Below are 19,114 nucleotides of genomic sequence, written 5' to 3'. Positions count from 1 at the left end.
CCTACCTACTCCATGGTGTGAGTCCATGACCAATGTCACTGCCCCTTTTTTGCTTTTTTTTTGCCCATTGCTCGTAGTGATATTTGGTTTTGGTGTAATAGTAACAAACTTTATGATAGGTTGCCTTTAAACAGCTCTGGAATTTGCGCTTTGGTAACCCTATTGTTTCCTGTTCATTTGATACCAATGTCCTCTTATGATCTAACATCTTTTGCTAAGTCCGTAGTGCCCGAATACTGGCCGAGAACGAAGCGAAACGCCGAATGGCAGGGCGCAGCTAATCCAACTTACATAGACGCCATTGGTGTTCCTAGAGGAGTACCGGATGAGTATAAGCTGGTGAATCAGATAGCAGCTGGTTTTGAATCCGCCCTGTGTTGGTGGTGTACTCTTAACAAAAATGTTGACAGGATTAACTACATCCACTACAACGTGCAGAGGCTTGGAAACTGGACCGAGGCGGGTTTCAAGGCGGTCCACTCCCAACTGGCCGCTACTTCCCTCATGGCTTTCCAGAATCGAATGGCCCTTGACATGCTACTCTCAAATAGGGCGGTGTCTGCGCCATGTTTGGTGAGCAATGTTGCACATTTATTCCAAATAATACTGCAGCCGACGGAAGCCTGTCCCAGGCCCTTGAAGGTCTGAGGACCTTGAATGGGAGGATGAAGGAACACAGTGGGGTGAACACGGAGGTTTGGACCGACTGGTTGAACGTGTTCGGAAAGTACTGCACCCTGGTTTCCTCGGTCCTGGTCTCCATTGCCGTTTTCTCTGCCATTTTGACCCTGTGTGGATGTTGCTGCATTCCTTGTCTCCGATCCTTAATTAATAAGCTAATTACAACTGCTATCTCTCCACCAGCTGAGACTTTTCCGTTGCTCCAAAGGGATGACCTTTCGATCGACGGGAGTTCTTTCTCTAGTGACGACTCTGTCAGCGAATCCATTGTGGTAAACCTGTCCGATTTGTTTCGTGACTCTGGCTTTGACGAGTAAGACTCAATTTCCTCCCAAGTGTAAGTTAGTTCTTGCGAAATGTGATCCCTTGGCTGAAAATCTTTTGAAGTGGCCATATAGTTAGTCCCCGAGAACTTATGATAAACAGGGGGGAATTGTTAGAAAAATTGTATATATATGTTATCATGCGTTCTCTAATGAGTACTTATTCACAATGTTACTGTTCAGTATGCTTGCTGCTTTGCCTTGCTTATTCTTATCTTGTACAACAGAACAGAAGGATTACGGCTGGGTCAGGGGCGAGATGACGGTTGTGTCAAACAAGATGCTGCTGACAGCTCAGCGTCCACCAGAACAGATCGTGAAAACAACACGTCAAACGATGTGTCATGAACCTTCTGATCTTCCTTAAAGCACGTCACTTTCTCTTTTTATCTCTCGGAATACCGCTTAAACTGTTTTGCTGATATAGCCATATCTGCACGCAACACTTTGTGCGTTACTTTTTGTTTCTTTTCTTACGAGACGAAGCCACAATCTCCCCCCCCCCCTTAAGGGCTGATCGTCTCACACTGTGGGTAGGGCATTTCCAAATAAAAAGAGCGAGGAGTGTAAAACAGATTTTTAGTGTAGTCGGATTGCTGTAAGCCTGAATGCACTCCTCGCGAGAAATGACTCAATATTCTGCCTCACTGGTTTTGTCTGCTGATCCTTTTGCTGATTTTGAACCTGACAAGGAGCTTCCGCTCCTATGCGAATCATGTATCAAAATTTAAAAGATCTGAAACCTCTCCCATATGACAGCAAAACATGTCATTGTCAGGTTATCAAAAATCTTTTTAGATTGTTAGAGCTCCTGTCCATACAAGAAGTATGACAATGCTGTTTGTATGCCCAATTACAAATGACTAGAGATCAAATTGTGTTACACTAAAGTTAAAATATGCAAATCAAGTGGTAAAGAAATACAACTTGCTTCTAGAAGATAAATAAATAAAATTAGAATGTGCTGTCCTCGTGTGCATGGGAGGGACCAGCTCATGATCGACCACAGGAAATGGCCAGCCTGTGACGAATCATTGGTGCTGGGACCTACCTTCCGCACGTGAGAGCTGTGCATGTGTGTGCGTATGTGTTAAAGTTAAAGTTAAAGTCCCAAATTGATGAAGATTGGCTAAACTTTTAGTGTAAAGAAATTTGCTAGACTGTTGTCTATTCAATTTACACCGCAGAACAGAAACAATTTTGACAGATAAAAATGAGAGGAAAAGAGAGAAATCTGTTTGCGAGCAGAAACTAATCCACAAGCCATAGTGCCTGTTAAGTGTCGAGCTCACATGAGAAATTCGAAGAAGAAAATAAAAAAAAAACGACAGAACATGCTTTCAGGAATTGGAAGGAGCTAAATTGTGAATTTAAGATTTTGCAATGCTACATTTAATAGGAATAATTGATTGGTTGTGTTATAAGATTATGCAAAATTCTAAATGCAAGCTAAATCTGAGAGATTGAGTTCTTCAAATTTAAAAACAAAGAAAAAATTCAGATTAATTTGCCAGTTGTTTGTTTTAGTTAAGTTTTTTTGAATTGGTGGATTGTTCTACCAGGAAACATGAGATAAAAATGATATATGAATGTTGTGTGGTGAGCGTGGATGAAATGGGACCAATGTGATAAGAAGACTCCTTTTTGGAGACTGTGTGAGATGCATATGATGAGCATTGATGAATGATTGCCTGAATGAAAGTTTGAATGGTTGAAGTCGTTGGCGACTACAATAGAAAATTAGTAGAGTGATTTTGAGCAGGTTGAATGCTAAAAAGAAAACGTAGCTTTTGGATTGATAATTAACTAGAGAAAAAACTGGAGAACCAGTAACACATGTAGAAGATGTGTGAACTGAGAAATTAAGAAGCGTTTTGGAGAGAAAGTCAAATTAAATGATGATGAAATCATATGTAGTAATACAACACTTTACTACATATGGGTTCTCTAAATCATACAATTGAGAAAAATAAAACATATACATTTTGATTTGTATTCAAATCTCTAAGATTCTTGTGATAAACAATTAGAAAACGATTGAAAAGTAACTAAAGAAACTACAAGAAAGTGAAAATGTCTAATCATTTGCTAGCTGAGTCGCTCCCCATTCGGGGAGGCCATCCATTTACTTGCTAAGCTAGTTGTCAAAACAGTCCAATTGCCACGAAAAGTAGCTATGTGCACGTGTGCAGTACACACACACACGAGACTAATAAGGTGTCAAGAGGTAACAAGCTTGCAGACAGAACCACAAAGCTGCAGCGCAAAAAACACTTCAAATTTTATACACACAAGAAGCAGATTAAATCACTGAAACATTTTTAAAGATGTGCAGCGACAAAGTCCATAGAGTGAAATTCAATTATGGACGAAAATAGGGGCAAGATTAGAGAATGGCATCTATAAATGACCTACCCCACCAAAGAACCTATGCAAATGGTGAGCAATATTGAGCCATGGTGCGTGTCACATGGCTCAAGAGGAGGGATAGTGGGGCAGGTCAGTCAGCTTTATACAACATATGGATTTGATTCATATTCAAAACATTTTCAAAACAAAACAATTTTTTTGTAGAGCTTGTTTCAACAAAAACAAAAACACTGAATGCCTCCAATTTAAAAGATCAATTTGACCTTTGCAGGATGATCTGCTGTGTCGGATCTGGACTGCCATGAAAGTATGATGTTTATATGTGTACTTTGTCAACAACCTCTGTAGATGTTAAAGAATGGGATGAATATCTAGAATGAATGTGGATAATTTGTTTCAGGTAACTAACTGTAAGAGTAACTGAAAAAAGAAACAATTGATTGCTTATGGCAAAACAAGCTGCAAAGACAGAAAAAAATTGAATATGTCATATGTATGGATTTGCGACCGATTATTTATGTTGTACCGTTGCCATTGACCAAAGATTGTGTGAAATCTGTCACGTCTACTGGATTGTGAAGTGTGTGACAGAGCAGTCTATATAATATCCATTGAGAGAAAAAAGAAAAAAAAGAAGCCATTGCTTTCAGAGAATGTAGTCAAGTGAAATTGTATATACATCAACATGCCAAGATCTGGGGAAAAAGCTGGTAAAAACCAAAATATCTTTAAATTTGAGAGGCGACGATGATTTGACTGAAATTGATACTATTGGAGTCCCTAGAGGAGTTCCTGATTAATAAGAATTAAATGACCAAATTGCAGCGGGATGGGAGTCCTCCATTTGCTGCTGGTGAACGATGAACAAGAACGTAGACAGGATAAATTACATCCATTACAACATGCAGAAATTGGGCAAACGGACACAAGCGGGGCTCGAGGCAGTGCATGAACAGCTAGCCACGCCTTCCCTAATGTCGATCCAGAACCACAATGCTCACGATATGTTGTTGTCTGAGAAAGGAGGCGTCTGCGCAATGTTTGGAGAACAATACTGCACCTTCATCCCCAACAACACCGCCCCTCATGGGAGCCTGACGGATTGCAGGCCTGCGATCCCTCAAAACGAGGATGAAAGAGCACTACAAGTGGATGACGGCTTTTGGGAAGTATAACGCCATTGTGTCCTCAATTGTACCATCAGTTGCAGTATTGCTGCTATGCTCACCTTGTATGGATGTTGCATACCGTGTTTTCGTGCTCTGTTTAATCGTCTCGCCACTACAGTAATATCGCCCATGGAGGACGAGATTGCTCAGATATACCTAATGTCTGAGCGGCAACATGATGATGTTGATGGCAAAATTCCTGCATCTGTGTTACCAGACTTTTCCCAGATCCATGGGATTCTGAATGATGACATCGCAACGTTTACTTTGACTTTGACTTTATCCTTTGGTGTAAACATATTTGTCCTCATGAATGTGATCCGACGACTGAGAGTCGAGAAAAGGGGTTGTTTACGGTGATGTGTGAATTTGAGCAAATATGTGATAAACAGTGGGGAAATGTCAGGATAATTAGTTTTGTAGAAGCGCTGGCCGGCCTGAACCGGAGGTCTCATACCTTCGCTCAAGGCCAACACATCTGCCAGGTTTTAGGGAGTTCTTATACTCCCTTCCTTGTCTTATCTGTGAGAGGCCCTCACTAGTTATGAACAGAACACCTTTGTTCTTTGTCTAGTTAAAGAGAAGTTCTTTATCTATTATGCCTTGTAGTTTCTATTTACGAATTGTTGTTGACCGGGACAATTTTTAAGTTATCCCATATTTACTCAATGTTTAGTTAAGTAGACTTCATGCAAGTTATCTCACATCTGCTTAACGTTTGTTGGAGTGTATGCACGAGAGGTATCTGATGATTTACTCATCATTATTATTGTGTGAAACATAGCAAGAAAGTCTAGAGCATTGTTTTACAGGGACACGGCATCCAGGAGTTGGATATCAACACCGTGCTGTCACAGTCAAAGATGCCGACCCTTACCGCCCTGGACTTGCAGACGGTGCCTGTGATCAGCTATTCTGGGCAAATCTCAATGTGACTGTTAAGGGATGAACAATACCACAAGTGGCCTACACAGAGAGACCAGCTGGAGTGAATTACACGTGTTGCATCCAAGGTAACGTGACCCACGTCTGCGTTAACGATGACTGCTCTCCAGGACGAGACTGGATGGGAGCTTTGGACATCGCCGCTGTGTGCCAGGATGAGAGAGCCGTTTTCAAGGTGTAAGGGCTCTACTACCAACATGGCTGCACCATCGGACGGGACCTACTTCGTCCAGAAGTTCGGAAGCACTGCCTCACCTGCATCCTATGAGTGCACGTGCCTGTTCAGAACGGATCATGGTTTTGTGGTCACAAGAGTTGTCCGATGCTGCCTGCCAACTGGACACGAGTGTGTGCGCCAGTGTGTGTGACAGACCACACCTACAGACTAGAACATCATCAGCTGACGAAAACACGAGCACATATACAACTTCTTAGACGTGACAGATGTGATAATGATAATGAGACGTGGATTGCGTAGATGCTTTTCTGTTGAGCATGTTTTACAGAAACTTGATGATTTGACCATCGAAAATGCTTCGCAAGTGATGGATACAATGATGTACTGTTACTGTGTTTTTCTTTTTATTTCTTTTTTTATTGATAGCATTCTGGTCGCCTAAGGCAAAGGGACCGTGTAAGAATTTTCCTGCTAATAACATCTGGCCGGCAGGTTTTTCGCTTACACAATAAGTTTGATCTTGGGGTATTAAGGTAATGCCTCATCTTCACTGGAAAGTGTTGTTATCATTGTTTGTTGTTTTTTATTTTTACTATTCTTCTTTCTTCATTATGCATATATATGTGTGGTTTTTTTTACTTGTCTTTGTTGTTTGCAGTGGCATAATCATATCATAAAACAGGAGGGAGATGTTAGGGTTTTTCAGATTATCCTTATCGTATGATTATGTTGGAATGCAACCGATAATAAATAACCTACCTTGTCCCATCCTACACAAGGTCATAAAACACCCCCTGACTAGAGCAAGGGCTTCCTATTCAGTCTACTCTTGCCCCCACTCTTTCTCTTAATGAATATGTCCTTGCAGTTGGGAGGGTTCTCAGACTTCATTCCTGTAGCGAGTGAACTCTCCACCTGCAGGTGTCTAAAAGAACTTGCTTGTCGCCCGTGTGGTTCTTATAAAATAAGTTGGAGTGAGCAAATCTCTAACAGCAGCCTTCAAGTTTAACTACAGTGGAGCCTCGGTTTTTGAACACAATCCGTTCCAGAAGGTGTTCGAGAAGTGAATCGTTCAAATTCCGAATCATATTTTTCCATTACAAATAATGAAAGAAAATTAATCCGTTCCAAGCCCCCCAAAAAACTCCTTTTTAAGTATTTTTCCATTCGCGCATTTTTGTCCAATCGCGCAAATGCAGCGCACCGCCGAACGCGCAACCGTAGCGCGTTGCTGACCGCACAACTGCACCGCGCTGGTCGCATTATTGTGACAGAGCGGTCGCTAAAATTTAGAAAATATTTTTAAAGTCCTAATGGACTTTCCAAAATTTAAGTGGACAGGGAGCTTAATTTGGACCGATCGCGCAACCACAGCGCGCCGAGCGCTCAGTGTCGCATTGTTTTAGGAGCGTCTTTGTGTTTTAGGATGGCTTTACTGCTTCCACTTGCTTCCTTCGGAGGCATGATTAGAGTTGATGCAATCCTCAGAGTAACGAGAACGTAATAATGAACGGAGTCAGTTGGCATGCGGGTCCTCTCGGCTCATCCCGCGAGGTTCGACAAGCGAATTTCATACGACATCCAAAGCAAAAAAATCTTGTATTTTTTGTTCGAATACCGATTTGTTCAAGAACCGGGACGTTCGAAAACCGGGGCTCCACTGTATTTAATGTATGCCAGAATGATCGATGCACAGCTGTGGAGCCCTTTCTGCAAGATGCGGAAGAAGTTCTAACTCCCAGCGTCAAGGTTCCTGCTCTTATACGACTCTGGGCTGCCTTCCTGCAAGGAGGCGACTCTGCCTCGCCTGTGTAATAATGTGTGACCTTGTAGTCTTAACTGAGAGCGACTTCTACATATGTGCAAAGAGTGTCATAGAGAAGAGAAAGCTAATGAAGCAAGTGAAGGGTGACAGCGATATAATGGCATAGCTCAAGCTACCTAGCTAATCACATGTGCCAAAGAGGCTTATTTTAACATAGTGAACGAGTGGAATGCATTTTGGCTCATAAGTCAGGTTTGATGTTTTACCGACATGTTGAGATTTGCAACAATTTTCTATTAAAGTGACCGGCTTCCCATTAAAGGGTTCGATAAGCCGGGGTGAAGGGACTCGTCTGTCTCTGACCACCTGAGTTAAATTAATTCTAAAAGAATCAATATAATCACTTTATGACGCCAATCCCTCTGAAGTCAAACGACGCTCGTGCTGAGTAACTTAAATTTGAGACACGTCGTCAGAATAACCGCGCCATAACGATGGCTCCCTTCGGTGATTTGAGGCTTTTGTTATGTTCCGGATATTTTTACATATCTTTGTTAAGACCTCAGGGATTCGTTGATTTACTAGAGCGCACTCGCCCTAGCTGAGCTCAAGATAACTACTTCGAATCAGATCTGACAATTCCTGATGTTAAGGATTAAAGCTGTCTTCACTTTAAAAAGAATTGAACGGATTTAAAGAATGACTATGATAGGGAAATAAAGAAATTTTAAAGTTCTAATTGCTGCATATAAAACCATGCTCAACATAGTTAATATGAAATAATCGCTAACCGAATTAAGAATTAAGAAGATTTAATGAATAAGCAAGAAAAACGTCATGATGGCGCCGTGGATGGCCGCCACGGTGAGTCGCTCTCTGTTTCTTTGTCTTATTTTGTGAGTTTTGCTGTGTCCTCGCTGTCCATCCCGAATCACTTTTACTAGAGAAGCACTGTAAAACATCGGTCAGTCTGGTATTTTCTCTCCTGTTCTCTCTGATTTAGACTGTTTGTCGGAGATTTTAGCCGGAGCGGCGGTGCTATATAAACTAACGCGACGGCGGCGACGCGGAAAACGAGCCGGAGCCCTCGTAAAGCTGAGGCAGAGAGGGTTCCGTTCTGCCCTACCGTCAATTCATCTAGCGAATGTCCGCTCCCTGGCGAACAAGATGGACGAACTGCTGCTCCTCACTTCAAGGCACACGGACTTCAGCAGATCCGCCGCGCTGTGTTTTGTTGAAACGTGGCTTAGCGAACGAACCCCCCACCACGCCATGGAGTTAGCTGGGTTTCGGCTAACGCGTGCAGATCGCAGCGCGGAGCTCTCCGGAAAATCAAAGGGAGGTGGTCTCTGTTTCTACATTAATGAACGTTGGTGTACTGATGTCACGGTGTTGAAAGAGTTTTGCAGCCCTCTCCTAGAAACACTTTTCATAAACTGCCGGCCGTTCTATTCACCACGGGAGTTCTCCTCGATCGTCATGGCGGCTGTTTAGATTCCACCACACGCACGTGCGAGTGAAGCCACGCAGATGCTGGCTGACCAGGTGACAGACATGGAAAAACTTCTACCAAATTCACTAATCATTGTTCTGGGTGATAACAGGGCAAACCTCGCACACGAACTCCTCAGATACCGACAGCACATAACGTGTCCCACCAGAGGGGCACAGATACTTGACCACTGCTACACCGTAATTAAGGATGCATACCACTCTGTGGCTCATGCAGCTTTAGGACTCTCGGACCACTGTCTAGTTCATCCGGCCTACAGACAGAAACTAAAAACTTCTAAGCCCGTGGTGAGGACTGTGAGAAAGTGGACGGTGGAGTCAAGGCAGGACCTCGAAGTCTGCTTTGACTGCACCGATTGGAGAGTTTTTGAAGCTGCAACTTCAGACCTGCATGAACTCACTGACACTGTCACATCATACATCAATTTTTGTGAGGACCTGTGTGTGCAGACTAAGACCTTCTGCACGTACAACAACGACAAACCTTGGTTTACACCGAACCTCAGGAGGCTGCACAAAGTCAAGGAGGAGGCCTACAGGAGCGGTGACCGGGACCTGTTCAAGCAGACCAGAAACACACTGAACCAAGAGGTCAGGAGAGCCAGGAGGTGTTACGGGGAGAGCCTGGAGAGACACCTCTCTGCCAATCCTGATCCCTCAACAGTGTGGAAACGTCTGCAGAGCATCACGGGCTTCAAGAAACGAACCCCCCGTACTGTGGAGTGCCCAAGGCTTGCTAACCAGCTAAACAGGTTCTACTACAGGTTTGATCGGTCCTCCCACACAACGGGACCTCCTGCAGCACAATCACCTCCCCCCACAAATGCTCTGTCCACACCTTCATCACCGTGGTCACCGACTCTCTCTCTTGCAGAGGCCGCGCCCGCACTCCAGCTCCGCGAGGAGGAAGTGCGCCAGATGTTCCAGAGACAAAAGATCAGGAAGGCACCGGGCCCAGACGGCGTGTCACCATCCTGCTTGAAAGTCTGCGCTGAGCAGCTGGCGCCCACCTTTGCACAGATCTTCAATCGTTCCCTGGAGCTGTGTGAGGTTCCCTCGTGCTTCAAGAGCTCCACCATCGTTCCAGTGGCAAAGAAGCCCGCCATCACAGGTTTGAATGACTATAGACCTGTCACACTGACATCTGTGGTCATGAAATATTTCGAGAGGTTAGTGCTGAACCACCTGAAGGATGTCATGGGCCCCCTGCTTGACCCCCTCCAGTTTGCCTACCGGGCAAACAGGTTGGTGGATGATGCGGTCAACATGGGACTGCACTACATCCTACAACATCTGGACACCCCAGGAACGTACGCCAGGATCTTGTTTGTGGACTTCAGCTCGGCGTTCAACACCATCGCTCCTGACATCCTCCAACAGAAGCTCACCCAGCTCACGGTGCCTGCCTCCACCTGTCAGTGGATCACCAGCTTCCTGACGAACAGGAGACAGCATGTGAGGCTGGGAAGCATCACATCTGACACCCGGACCACCAATACTGGAGCCCCTCAGGGGTGCGTCCTCTCCCCACTGCTCTTCTCTCTCTACACCAACGATTTCTCCGCAGGTGACTCTCCTGTGAAGCTCCTGAAGTATGCAGACGACACCACTCTCATCGGACTGATCCAGAACGGTGATGAGACTGCGTACAGATAGGAGGTGGAGCGGCTGGTCCACTGATGCAGCCGAAACCACCTGGAGCTGAACCCGCTCAAGACCGTGGACTTCAGGCGAGGCCCTTCACCACTTTCATCGCAGTAATACTATTCTCTCCACAGACACCTTCAACTTCCTTGGAACCACAATCTCTCGGGACCTGAAATGGACTGGCCACATAGACTCTGTCCGGAAGAAGGCCCAGCAGAGGCTGTACTTCCTGAGACAGCTCAAGAAGTTCAACCTGCCGCGGGAGCTGCTGAAGACCTTCTACACTGCCATCATCCAGTCTGTCCTCTGCACCTCCATCACTGTCTGATTTGGATCGGCCTCCAAACAAGACAAGCACAGACTGCAACGGACAATAAGAACTGCAGAAAAGATAATTGGAATCAACCTCCCATCTATCCAAGACTTGTACCTGTCCAGGACCAGGAAACGTGCAAGTAACATCTCTACAGACCCTTCTCACCCAGGTTGCAGTCTGTTTGAACTACTCCCCTCCGGACGGCGTTATAGAACTCTGTACACTAAAACCAGCAGACACAGAGACAGTTTCTTCCCCCAGGCTGTTGCTCTGATGAACTCACACCACTCTTAGAGTCTCAGAGTCATTACTGTACAATAACATCCTGCTCTCCGCAGTTTTTTTGAATTGTCTACACTGTTTGCACTATGTGTCCTCTCTGCATCCATTGCAGCCTGGTCATCCTAGAAGATGGACCCTCCCATCTGTGGTGTCTTCTCAAGGTTTCTCATTTCCCCTAGCTGGAGTTTTGAGTTTTTCCTTGCCCTCTTGGGAGTTTAAGATCAGGGGATTTTTGAGAATATCTGCCATTTTTCACATGCCCTGAGTGTTGTTGTTAGTCACCCAAATGTTGAACTGAGGCTGTGATTTACCGAAGTCAAATTCCTTGTTTGGCACGCTTAAACATGGTGAATAAAAAACTCTTGAATCTCTTGAATATAGCATGTAGGAAATAGCATCCTCCACGCCTACCTTCTCCTGATACGCAAACTGTAGAGCAGGGGTGCCCAAACTTTTTCAGTTCGCGAGCTACTTTTGAAATAACCAAGTCACATATGTACAATGTATTTTAATGCACCTTACATCAGTGGTTCTTAACCCCAGGGTTTCGGTGAGTCGGCTTCAGCAGAGCAGGTATGTCATTGCCCCGCCCCCGCCCCGCCGTCCGCGGATGGCCGAACACACCGGTAGCACCCCCCGCGTCGTCCGCGGATGGCCAAACACACCGGTAGCACCCCCCCACCTGTCCGCGGATGGCCGAACACATCGGTACCCCCCCCCCCCCAAGGGGTTCGGTGAATGCACATATGAACCTGATGGGGTTCCGTACCTCCAAAAAGGATAAGAACCACTGCCTTACATATTGCACAACACAACACATTTAACTATGTGCATTTTTTGTCATTGTCTGAGGTTACTCTGACGACTGGCACTGAATGGAATCAACCAGGGATGCATAGTGTGGACTGTAGCTGCTGACAGCCAGCCTCAAGCACACTTCCAAATGATCATCAGTCATGGTGGAACAGCACTTGGACTTAATGATCTTTATGTGGGAAAAGGCTGACTCACATAAATAAGTGGAGCTGAATAATGCAGTCAAGGAGGTAGCACATTTCCTCAAGTTGTGATTGAACATTTATTGATCCCAGGGGTGGAGAAATTCAGGCCCCAGCTGTTTCCATACCACAGAGCGGGTATACTAAAGACACACAGATAAGGCTGCCGCACAACGGCGCCACAAAGAAAGCGAGAAAGTGCGAAAGATAAAAGCCGTCAAAGCAAAGCAAAGAAAAGCAAAGCAAAGCAAAGCAAAAAGACAAAGGAAAAGAAATAACAGTGGCCAACCAGCATCCCTCAATATTAGAAAACACCCCAAAACATACAAAATGGCCTCCATGAGGTCCATAGACAGGTGTAAGGGCAGTCCAGTTCAACGGCGCCCAATGGACCGTGGTCTTGAATCGGTGAAAACGTCACAAAGCAAGCAAACGTGTGAGCAGCGTCCTGGGCACCCAGCAGGGGCACGTGCAGATGGTCACCACGGGGCTAGCATGGCGAAGGTCGTTGGTTCCGACGAGCGCGAGGGAGCGGACTCCCCACGGGGGTCGCGGCTGCGAGGCTAAGGCGAGGGACCCGGTCAGCCCCGGCCGGATAAGCAGGAAGCCATCGTAGAGTTACGCCGGTCTCGACCGATGTGCGCAGCCATCCCGATCCCAGGGAAAAAAAATATCCGATCCGTAGTGATACCGAGGTGCGGTAGAAGGCACCAGCATCGCCGAATGGACAAAAAGACAGAAAGAAAAAGGAGAAAAGAAGGAAATAAAGAGGAAAAGAGAGAACACTGCTGGGGGGCTGCCACTCACATTGGCGCCATACCAAAAAAAAAAAAAAAAGTTGGGATACTTTTCCTCTGTGAGTAAGTTCCAGAACTGTCCATGAGCTCTGGACTTCAGCTGAATGTCGGCTTGTAGTGTCAAAATCTCCTTCAACCTCCCTTTAACCTTACCAGTTACCACTAGCTTCAATCTGTTGAGCTCATTCTCACTCTGCAACATTTTTATATTTTCAAAATAAAAGGCTCAAATTATGTTTTTTGTTCGTATCAGACATTTAAATTTACCATTTGAAACAACTTTCCATACGACCAAACAAATTAATATGTAACTAATAATTTTTTAAAGTCTTCAAACACTGAAAAGCATATTACAGTAGAATACTTTGCCACAGAGATCATCATTCCACAAATGGATCCTCCTAACAAATGTGGCATACTTGAAGAGGGAAATTAACAGGCTTGGAATCATGGCATCTCACATACACACATTTAACAACTCTTTGTTTTATGTTTCTATGCAGGAAGTAAAAGAACAGGCAAAAGTTAGCATTGACTACTACCGTATTTTTGGGACTAAAAGTCGCTCCAGAATAAAGGTCACATTAGCAATAAAATGCACAATAATGTGAAAAAAAACCATATAAGTCGCTACGGAGTATAAGTCGCATTTTGGGGGAAATTTAGTCGACAAAATCCAACACCAAGAACAGACATGAACAAGCAACAACAGGCTAAATGATAGGTATGCTAACGTGACATAAACAGAAACGAAGCGCTGAGAACGGGCCTGACGTAACATTAAGAGTTATTCAAATAACTATTACATAAATAACACGTTTATAAAACCATCTGTTTCACTCCAATTCATTAAATCCATCGATCGTCTTTTATGTCAACAATGGATGCGCGCCGCTGACGGCGCTTGCACTTCAAAATATTCCACAGGCCCATATAACGATATATAAATTATATATCAAATAACTATTATATAAGCAATTATATTATCAAACCATCTGTGTCACTCCAAATCATTAAATCCATCGATCAAATTCCTCGTCCTTTGTCAACAATGCCACGCGTGCGCCCTGACATCAGCCTCGTTGTTATTCCACAGATCTAGTATATAACTATATTGTAGCGTTAACAAAGTACAAGGACCCAAGCACCGGCGTGGACTTCCAGGCGTGTGGCAGTGTGGACTTCCATCCCCGGAGGTGGCACTTCCAGCCAGGGAGGTGGAAGAGAGCTCCATAGAATAGGACCAGGCGTGCCTAAAAGCCATGTCCGAGCCCCATCCACCGTCCAAGGACAGCCACCCGGCCGAGCACCGGCCCCCGACTTCCATCAAGTCAAGTCAAGTCAAGTTTATTTGTATAGCCCTAAATCACAAACAGTCTCAAAGGGCTTCACATAGCCAAAATTGACAATTATTCTCAAAGCATCCCCTGATCTTAAGCTCCCAAAAGGGCAAGGAAAAACTCAAAAAACCCCTGCCAGGGGAAAATGAGAAACCTTGAGAAGGGACCACAGATGGAAGGATCCCCCTTTCAGGATCACCAGGTTGTAATGGATGCAGAGAGGGCACAAGTAATACATAATATGAAAATCAATGAAAAAAATGGATGTCGGAGGTGCCCGCGACTGTCCTGGCAGTGTCTTCAAGGGGGTTGAGCTGCAGTTTCTTCATCTTGAATTGGTCCCCGAGAATCCAGCTAGCCGCTATCGGGGAGGGGGTGGGCAGAGAGAACAAAACAAACTCCGGCCAAATCGGCCACTACAAGTTACTTAAAGGCCATCTCATAGAAATGTGTCTTTAAACGTGTCTTAAATGTTTCTACTGAGGTAGTAGTTCTAATATCCATTGGTAGGGCATTCCAAAGCTCTGGAGCCCGAATAGAGAATGCTCTAGACCAGGGGTCACCAAACTTTCTTAAACCGAGAGCTACTTCCTGGGTACTGATTAAGGCAAAAGGGCTACCAGTTTGACATACACTTCTGAAATAGCCAATTTTCTCAATTCGGCTTTCACTGTGTTATTATTGTCATTTGCAGTTAACATGTAAGTGTGATTTTAACAAAAATAGCAGAAATACAGTCAAACCTTGGTTTTTGACCACAATCCGTTTCAGAAGGCGGTTCGAGAAGCGAATCGGTCGAATTCCGAATCTATTTTTCCCATTACAAATAATGGAAACATATTTAATCCGTTTCAAGACAAAAAACCCGCGTCTTTTTTAAGCATTTTTTCACTTGCGCATATTTGTCTGATCGCTCAAATGCAGCGCACCGCCGAACGCGCAACCGTAGCGCGTCGCCCACCGCGCAACTGCACCGCGACGATCGCATTATTGTGACAGAGCCGTCGCTGAAATTTAGAAAATATTTTTAAAGTCCTGATGTACGTAGTTTCCAAAATTGAAGTGGACCTAAGTGCGCAGGGAGCTTAATTTTGTCCGATCGCGCAGCTGCAGCGCACCACCGAACGCGCAACAGTAGCGCATCGCCGACCGCGCAACTGCACCGCGCTGGTCGCATTATTGTGACAGAGCCGTGGCTAGAATTTAGAAAATATTTTTAAAGTCCTGATGTACTTTCCAAAATTTAAGTGGACCTCAGTGCGCAGGGAGCTTAATTTGGTCCGATCGCGCAACCACAGCGCGCCGGGTGCTCACTGTCGCATTGCTTTAAGAGCGTCTTTGTGTTTTAGGATGGCTTTACTGCTCTCACTTGCTTTCTTTGGAGGCATGATTAGGGGTTAATACAATCCTAAAAGTAACGAAAATACAATAACAACGGAGTCAGTCGGCATCCGGGCGGCGCGGTCGGGTTTTCTCGGTTCCTCCCGGCTCATCTCGCGAGGTTCGACCTCCGAATTTTGTTGGACAACCGAAGCCAAAAAATCTCGAATTTTTTTGTTCGAATTCCGATTTGTTCAAGAACCAGGACATTCGAAAACTGAGGTTCGACTGTAAAATAAATAGATGCAGCTCACTGACAAGTGCCGCTATTTGAGCTAATTTTGGAATAGTCCTGCGGGCGACTCATGCGGTCCTCACGGGCGACCTGGTGCCCGCGGGCACCGTGTTGGTGACCCCTGCTCTAGACCCTGCAGACATTTTCTTGGCCCTCGGTGTAACTAAAAGACTAGCGCTTTGCGAACGAAGGTTACGAGACGGAACATAAGGAACGACTAGGTCGACGAGATATGAAGGCGCTAAGCCATGCAGTGATTTATAGGTTAGTAGAAGAACCTTGAAGTCACATCTTAAATGGACTGGGAGCCAATGTAATTTGGCTAATATTGGGGTAATGTGATCAAATTTTCTTGACCGTGAGAGCAGCCTCGCAGCGGCATTTTGCACTAACTGTAGACTTTTGATACTGGACTTAGGAAGACCAGAGAATAATACATTACAGTAGTCCAGGCGCGACGTGACGAACGCATGTATAATAGTTTCCGCATCCCCGGTCGAGAGGATAGGACGAATCTTAGCAATATTACGAAGGTGAAAAAAACGCAATCCTGGTTATATTCTTAATGTGTTTTTGAAACGAGAGCGTTTGGTCAAATATTACCCCGAGATTAGTTACCGTCTCACTCTGAGTCCACAGAGGTGAAAGAGAGCTCCGTAGAGTAGGACCGGGCGTGCGTAAAAGCCATGTCCGAACCCCATCCACCGTCCCCGGGCATCCACCCGGCCGAGTGCCGGCCCCCGACTTCCATCCACGGAGGTGAAAGAGAGCTCCGTAGAGTAGGACAGGGCGTGCGTAAAAGCCATAATAGTTTTTCAAACCTTCTGTTTCACTCCAAATTCTTAAATCCTTCAAACTCTTCGTCCTCCGTGTCACTTACAAACAAAGCCGCTAATGATGCAGGTAGTACGTGGGGCCCTTCGTCATCTTTGTCATCCCCTGATCGAATCTTTGTCCTTTAAGTAAACAACCGCCACGCCGCGCTGCTGACGTCACTTGAAATTCAAATTACAGTAATCCCTTGCTACATCGCGGTTCGTTTATCGCGGTTTCACTTTTTTTTATATTTAATTTTTGAAAATTTATGAAAAAATTCACATATAAGTCACTCCTCAGAATAAGTCGCCCCCCCCCACCCAAACTATGAAAAAAAATGCGACTTATAGTCCGAAAAATACGGTAATAGCAAAATATACAAACATAGTCACCATTGATAGAAAGCCAGAGGCCAGCAGGCTGTTTTGAGGACGTGACAAAGTGAGATTTAAACCTAAATCTTAGGGTAGAATTTAAGGGAAAACATCATTACAGGGTTTATTAGTACATATGTGTTTAAAGAAGAGAAACAAAGCCATTTAGAAAATCACAAGTGGATCTTCATCTTATCAAACATTTTAAAATAGGAAACCATTGTACTCTGGCTGAAATAATACTTTAGTTACAAACAAAGTAACATAAACCACAATTTGTATTTATTTCACCGCTTAAAGGAAATCATTTTCAGACAACGGGAATTTTAGGTCAAATTTAAATCAATGCTTAGTCAGCAGTGGCCAGTGATACTGGTGCTTGCAGTGGATTCATACGTATGTCCAACTGAGGAGACACACACACACACACACACACACACACACACACACACACACACACATACACACACACACACACACACACACACACACACACGTGTGCTAATCCCCTCACACAATTGCAGATGATCGGTGGGAAAAGTGTTGCAGCACTCAAACGGAAAATAAGATCCAATAAATAATTAAGGATTTCACACTTCCAGATCAATATACACATTTATCGATGTCTACAATTACAGATCAATGTGTCAATTTGGAGATATATTTCACAAATTTGTGATTTTATTTTAAATTTTACAGGTTTGTGAATTGAAAAACACATGTATTTTGGTGGATGTTTTTTGAGCCAGGTGGCAATTTTATTGCCAATTTTATAATGGCCCTATACAAGTAAAATAAAACAAATCTATGTTCTTAACGGACCTTCGTCAATTGTTTGTTTTGAGAAATAAAAATGATTCTGTTTAAATTTTTTTTTAAAAAAAGTGTCGCTCGTTTGTTCCACAAACTGAGTTCTTACAAATCAATCTTGAAAAGACTGACACATCTATGGCACTGTTGTCACCATTTACTATTTCAATGTGAATTTGCATAGACAAAAAAAAAAAAAAAACGATGGATTTGTTAGACGGCTTACCTGAGACAGTTTTCTTGACTTCCAAAGACAGTGTCGTGGGAAGGTTATGCATGAGTTCACATAATCCCTGGTATCCACAGGCGTTCACCAGTTTTCCACCAATGGTTACAATCTCATCACCCGGACACAAGACTCCTTTTGATTGCTGGTAAGTAGGACACCAAGGATCACACTTATTATTACAGAGCATATTTTTATTGGCACATTTTGAAAAATGCAACTGCACACATTTTGAAGCAGTATAAAAATTGTACCTGCCTTTGACCAGTACTCTTTGTTTGCCAAAATTGGTTATTTGAACTTGGAGCATTACTTCATTGGGTTGGTAAGAAGCCGGAGATTGTACATGAAATAACCTACTTTACATAGGGCAATGACACCTGGTCTCATAAGTGGGGGCGGACTAAACATCTCTATGATGGCAAAGTCTGTTATTGGTGTTTTCTGCTAAATTATCAGCATAAGCATAGCTAATTTAGTGTATGTTGCAATTGCGACAGATTAGCACTGATGCAAATGAAGTTCTTAAATTGAAGGTGGGTGACTCATGCCTGACTCAATTTTATTTATCCTAAAAATGAGACCCTTCACCACTTCCAACCCTCACTATCCTCAGTAATGCTATTCCCTCCACAGACACCTTCAAGTTCCTGGGATCCACAACCTCTCGGGACCTGAAATGGACCGGCCACATAGACTCTGTCCGGAAGAAGGCCCAGCAGAGGCTGTACTTTCTGAGACAGCTCAGGAAGTTCAAACTGCCACAGGAGCTGCTGAAGACCTTCTACACTGCCATCATCCAGTCTATCCTCTGCACCTCCATCACTGTCTGGTTTGGATCGGCCACCAAACAAGGCAAGCACAGACTGCAACGGACAATCAGGACTGCGGAAAAGATAATCGGGACCAACCTCCCTTCTATCCAAGACTTGTACCTGTCCAGGACCAGG

General features: G+C 44.3%; 2 protein-coding genes across 3 annotated transcripts in view; one reads left to right on the top strand and one right to left on the bottom strand.

The window, feature by feature from the left end:
- pdzd2 (PDZ domain containing 2) overlaps positions 1 to 19,114 on the bottom strand; it is a 293,772-nt gene that overhangs the window by 55,073 nt on the left and 219,585 nt on the right. The window contains exon 19 of the mRNA XM_088374954.1: positions 18,165 to 18,309. Coding sequence (XP_088231080.1) covers positions 18,165 to 18,309 — 145 coding nt within the window. The remainder of the gene's footprint in view (positions 1 to 18,164; positions 18,310 to 19,114) is intronic.
- LOC148398436 (uncharacterized) lies at positions 7,831 to 11,715 on the top strand. 2 transcript variants are annotated; one of them, XM_088374956.1, is made up of 3 exons: positions 7,833 to 8,295; positions 8,435 to 10,398; positions 10,511 to 11,715. In XM_088374956.1, the coding sequence occupies exons 2-3, from the start codon at positions 8,962 to 8,964 to the stop codon at positions 10,523 to 10,525; spliced, it is 1,452 nt and encodes a 483-aa protein (XP_088231082.1). In that variant the 5' UTR covers positions 7,833 to 8,295; positions 8,435 to 8,961; the 3' UTR covers positions 10,526 to 11,715. The 2 variants fall into 2 exon arrangements, with proteins under 2 accessions (XP_088231081.1, XP_088231082.1); XM_088374955.1 differs by having other exon boundaries at positions 7,831 to 8,295; positions 8,435 to 11,715.

This window comes from Syngnathus floridae, chromosome 5 (assembly GCF_059516105.1).
Source record: "Syngnathus floridae isolate MCC-2025c chromosome 5, RoL_Sflo_1.0, whole genome shotgun sequence".
Taxonomy (NCBI): Eukaryota; Metazoa; Chordata; class Actinopteri; order Syngnathiformes; family Syngnathidae; genus Syngnathus; species Syngnathus floridae.
Note: the sequence above shows the minus strand (reverse complement) of the source record. Positions and strands in the feature narration are given on the sequence as shown.

Bases quoted from the DNA above. Each gene is read 5' to 3' on its own strand.
- LOC148398436 (XM_088374955.1), top strand. From the start codon at position 8,962: ATGCTGGCTGACCAGGTGACAGACATGGAAAAACTTCTACCAAATTCA.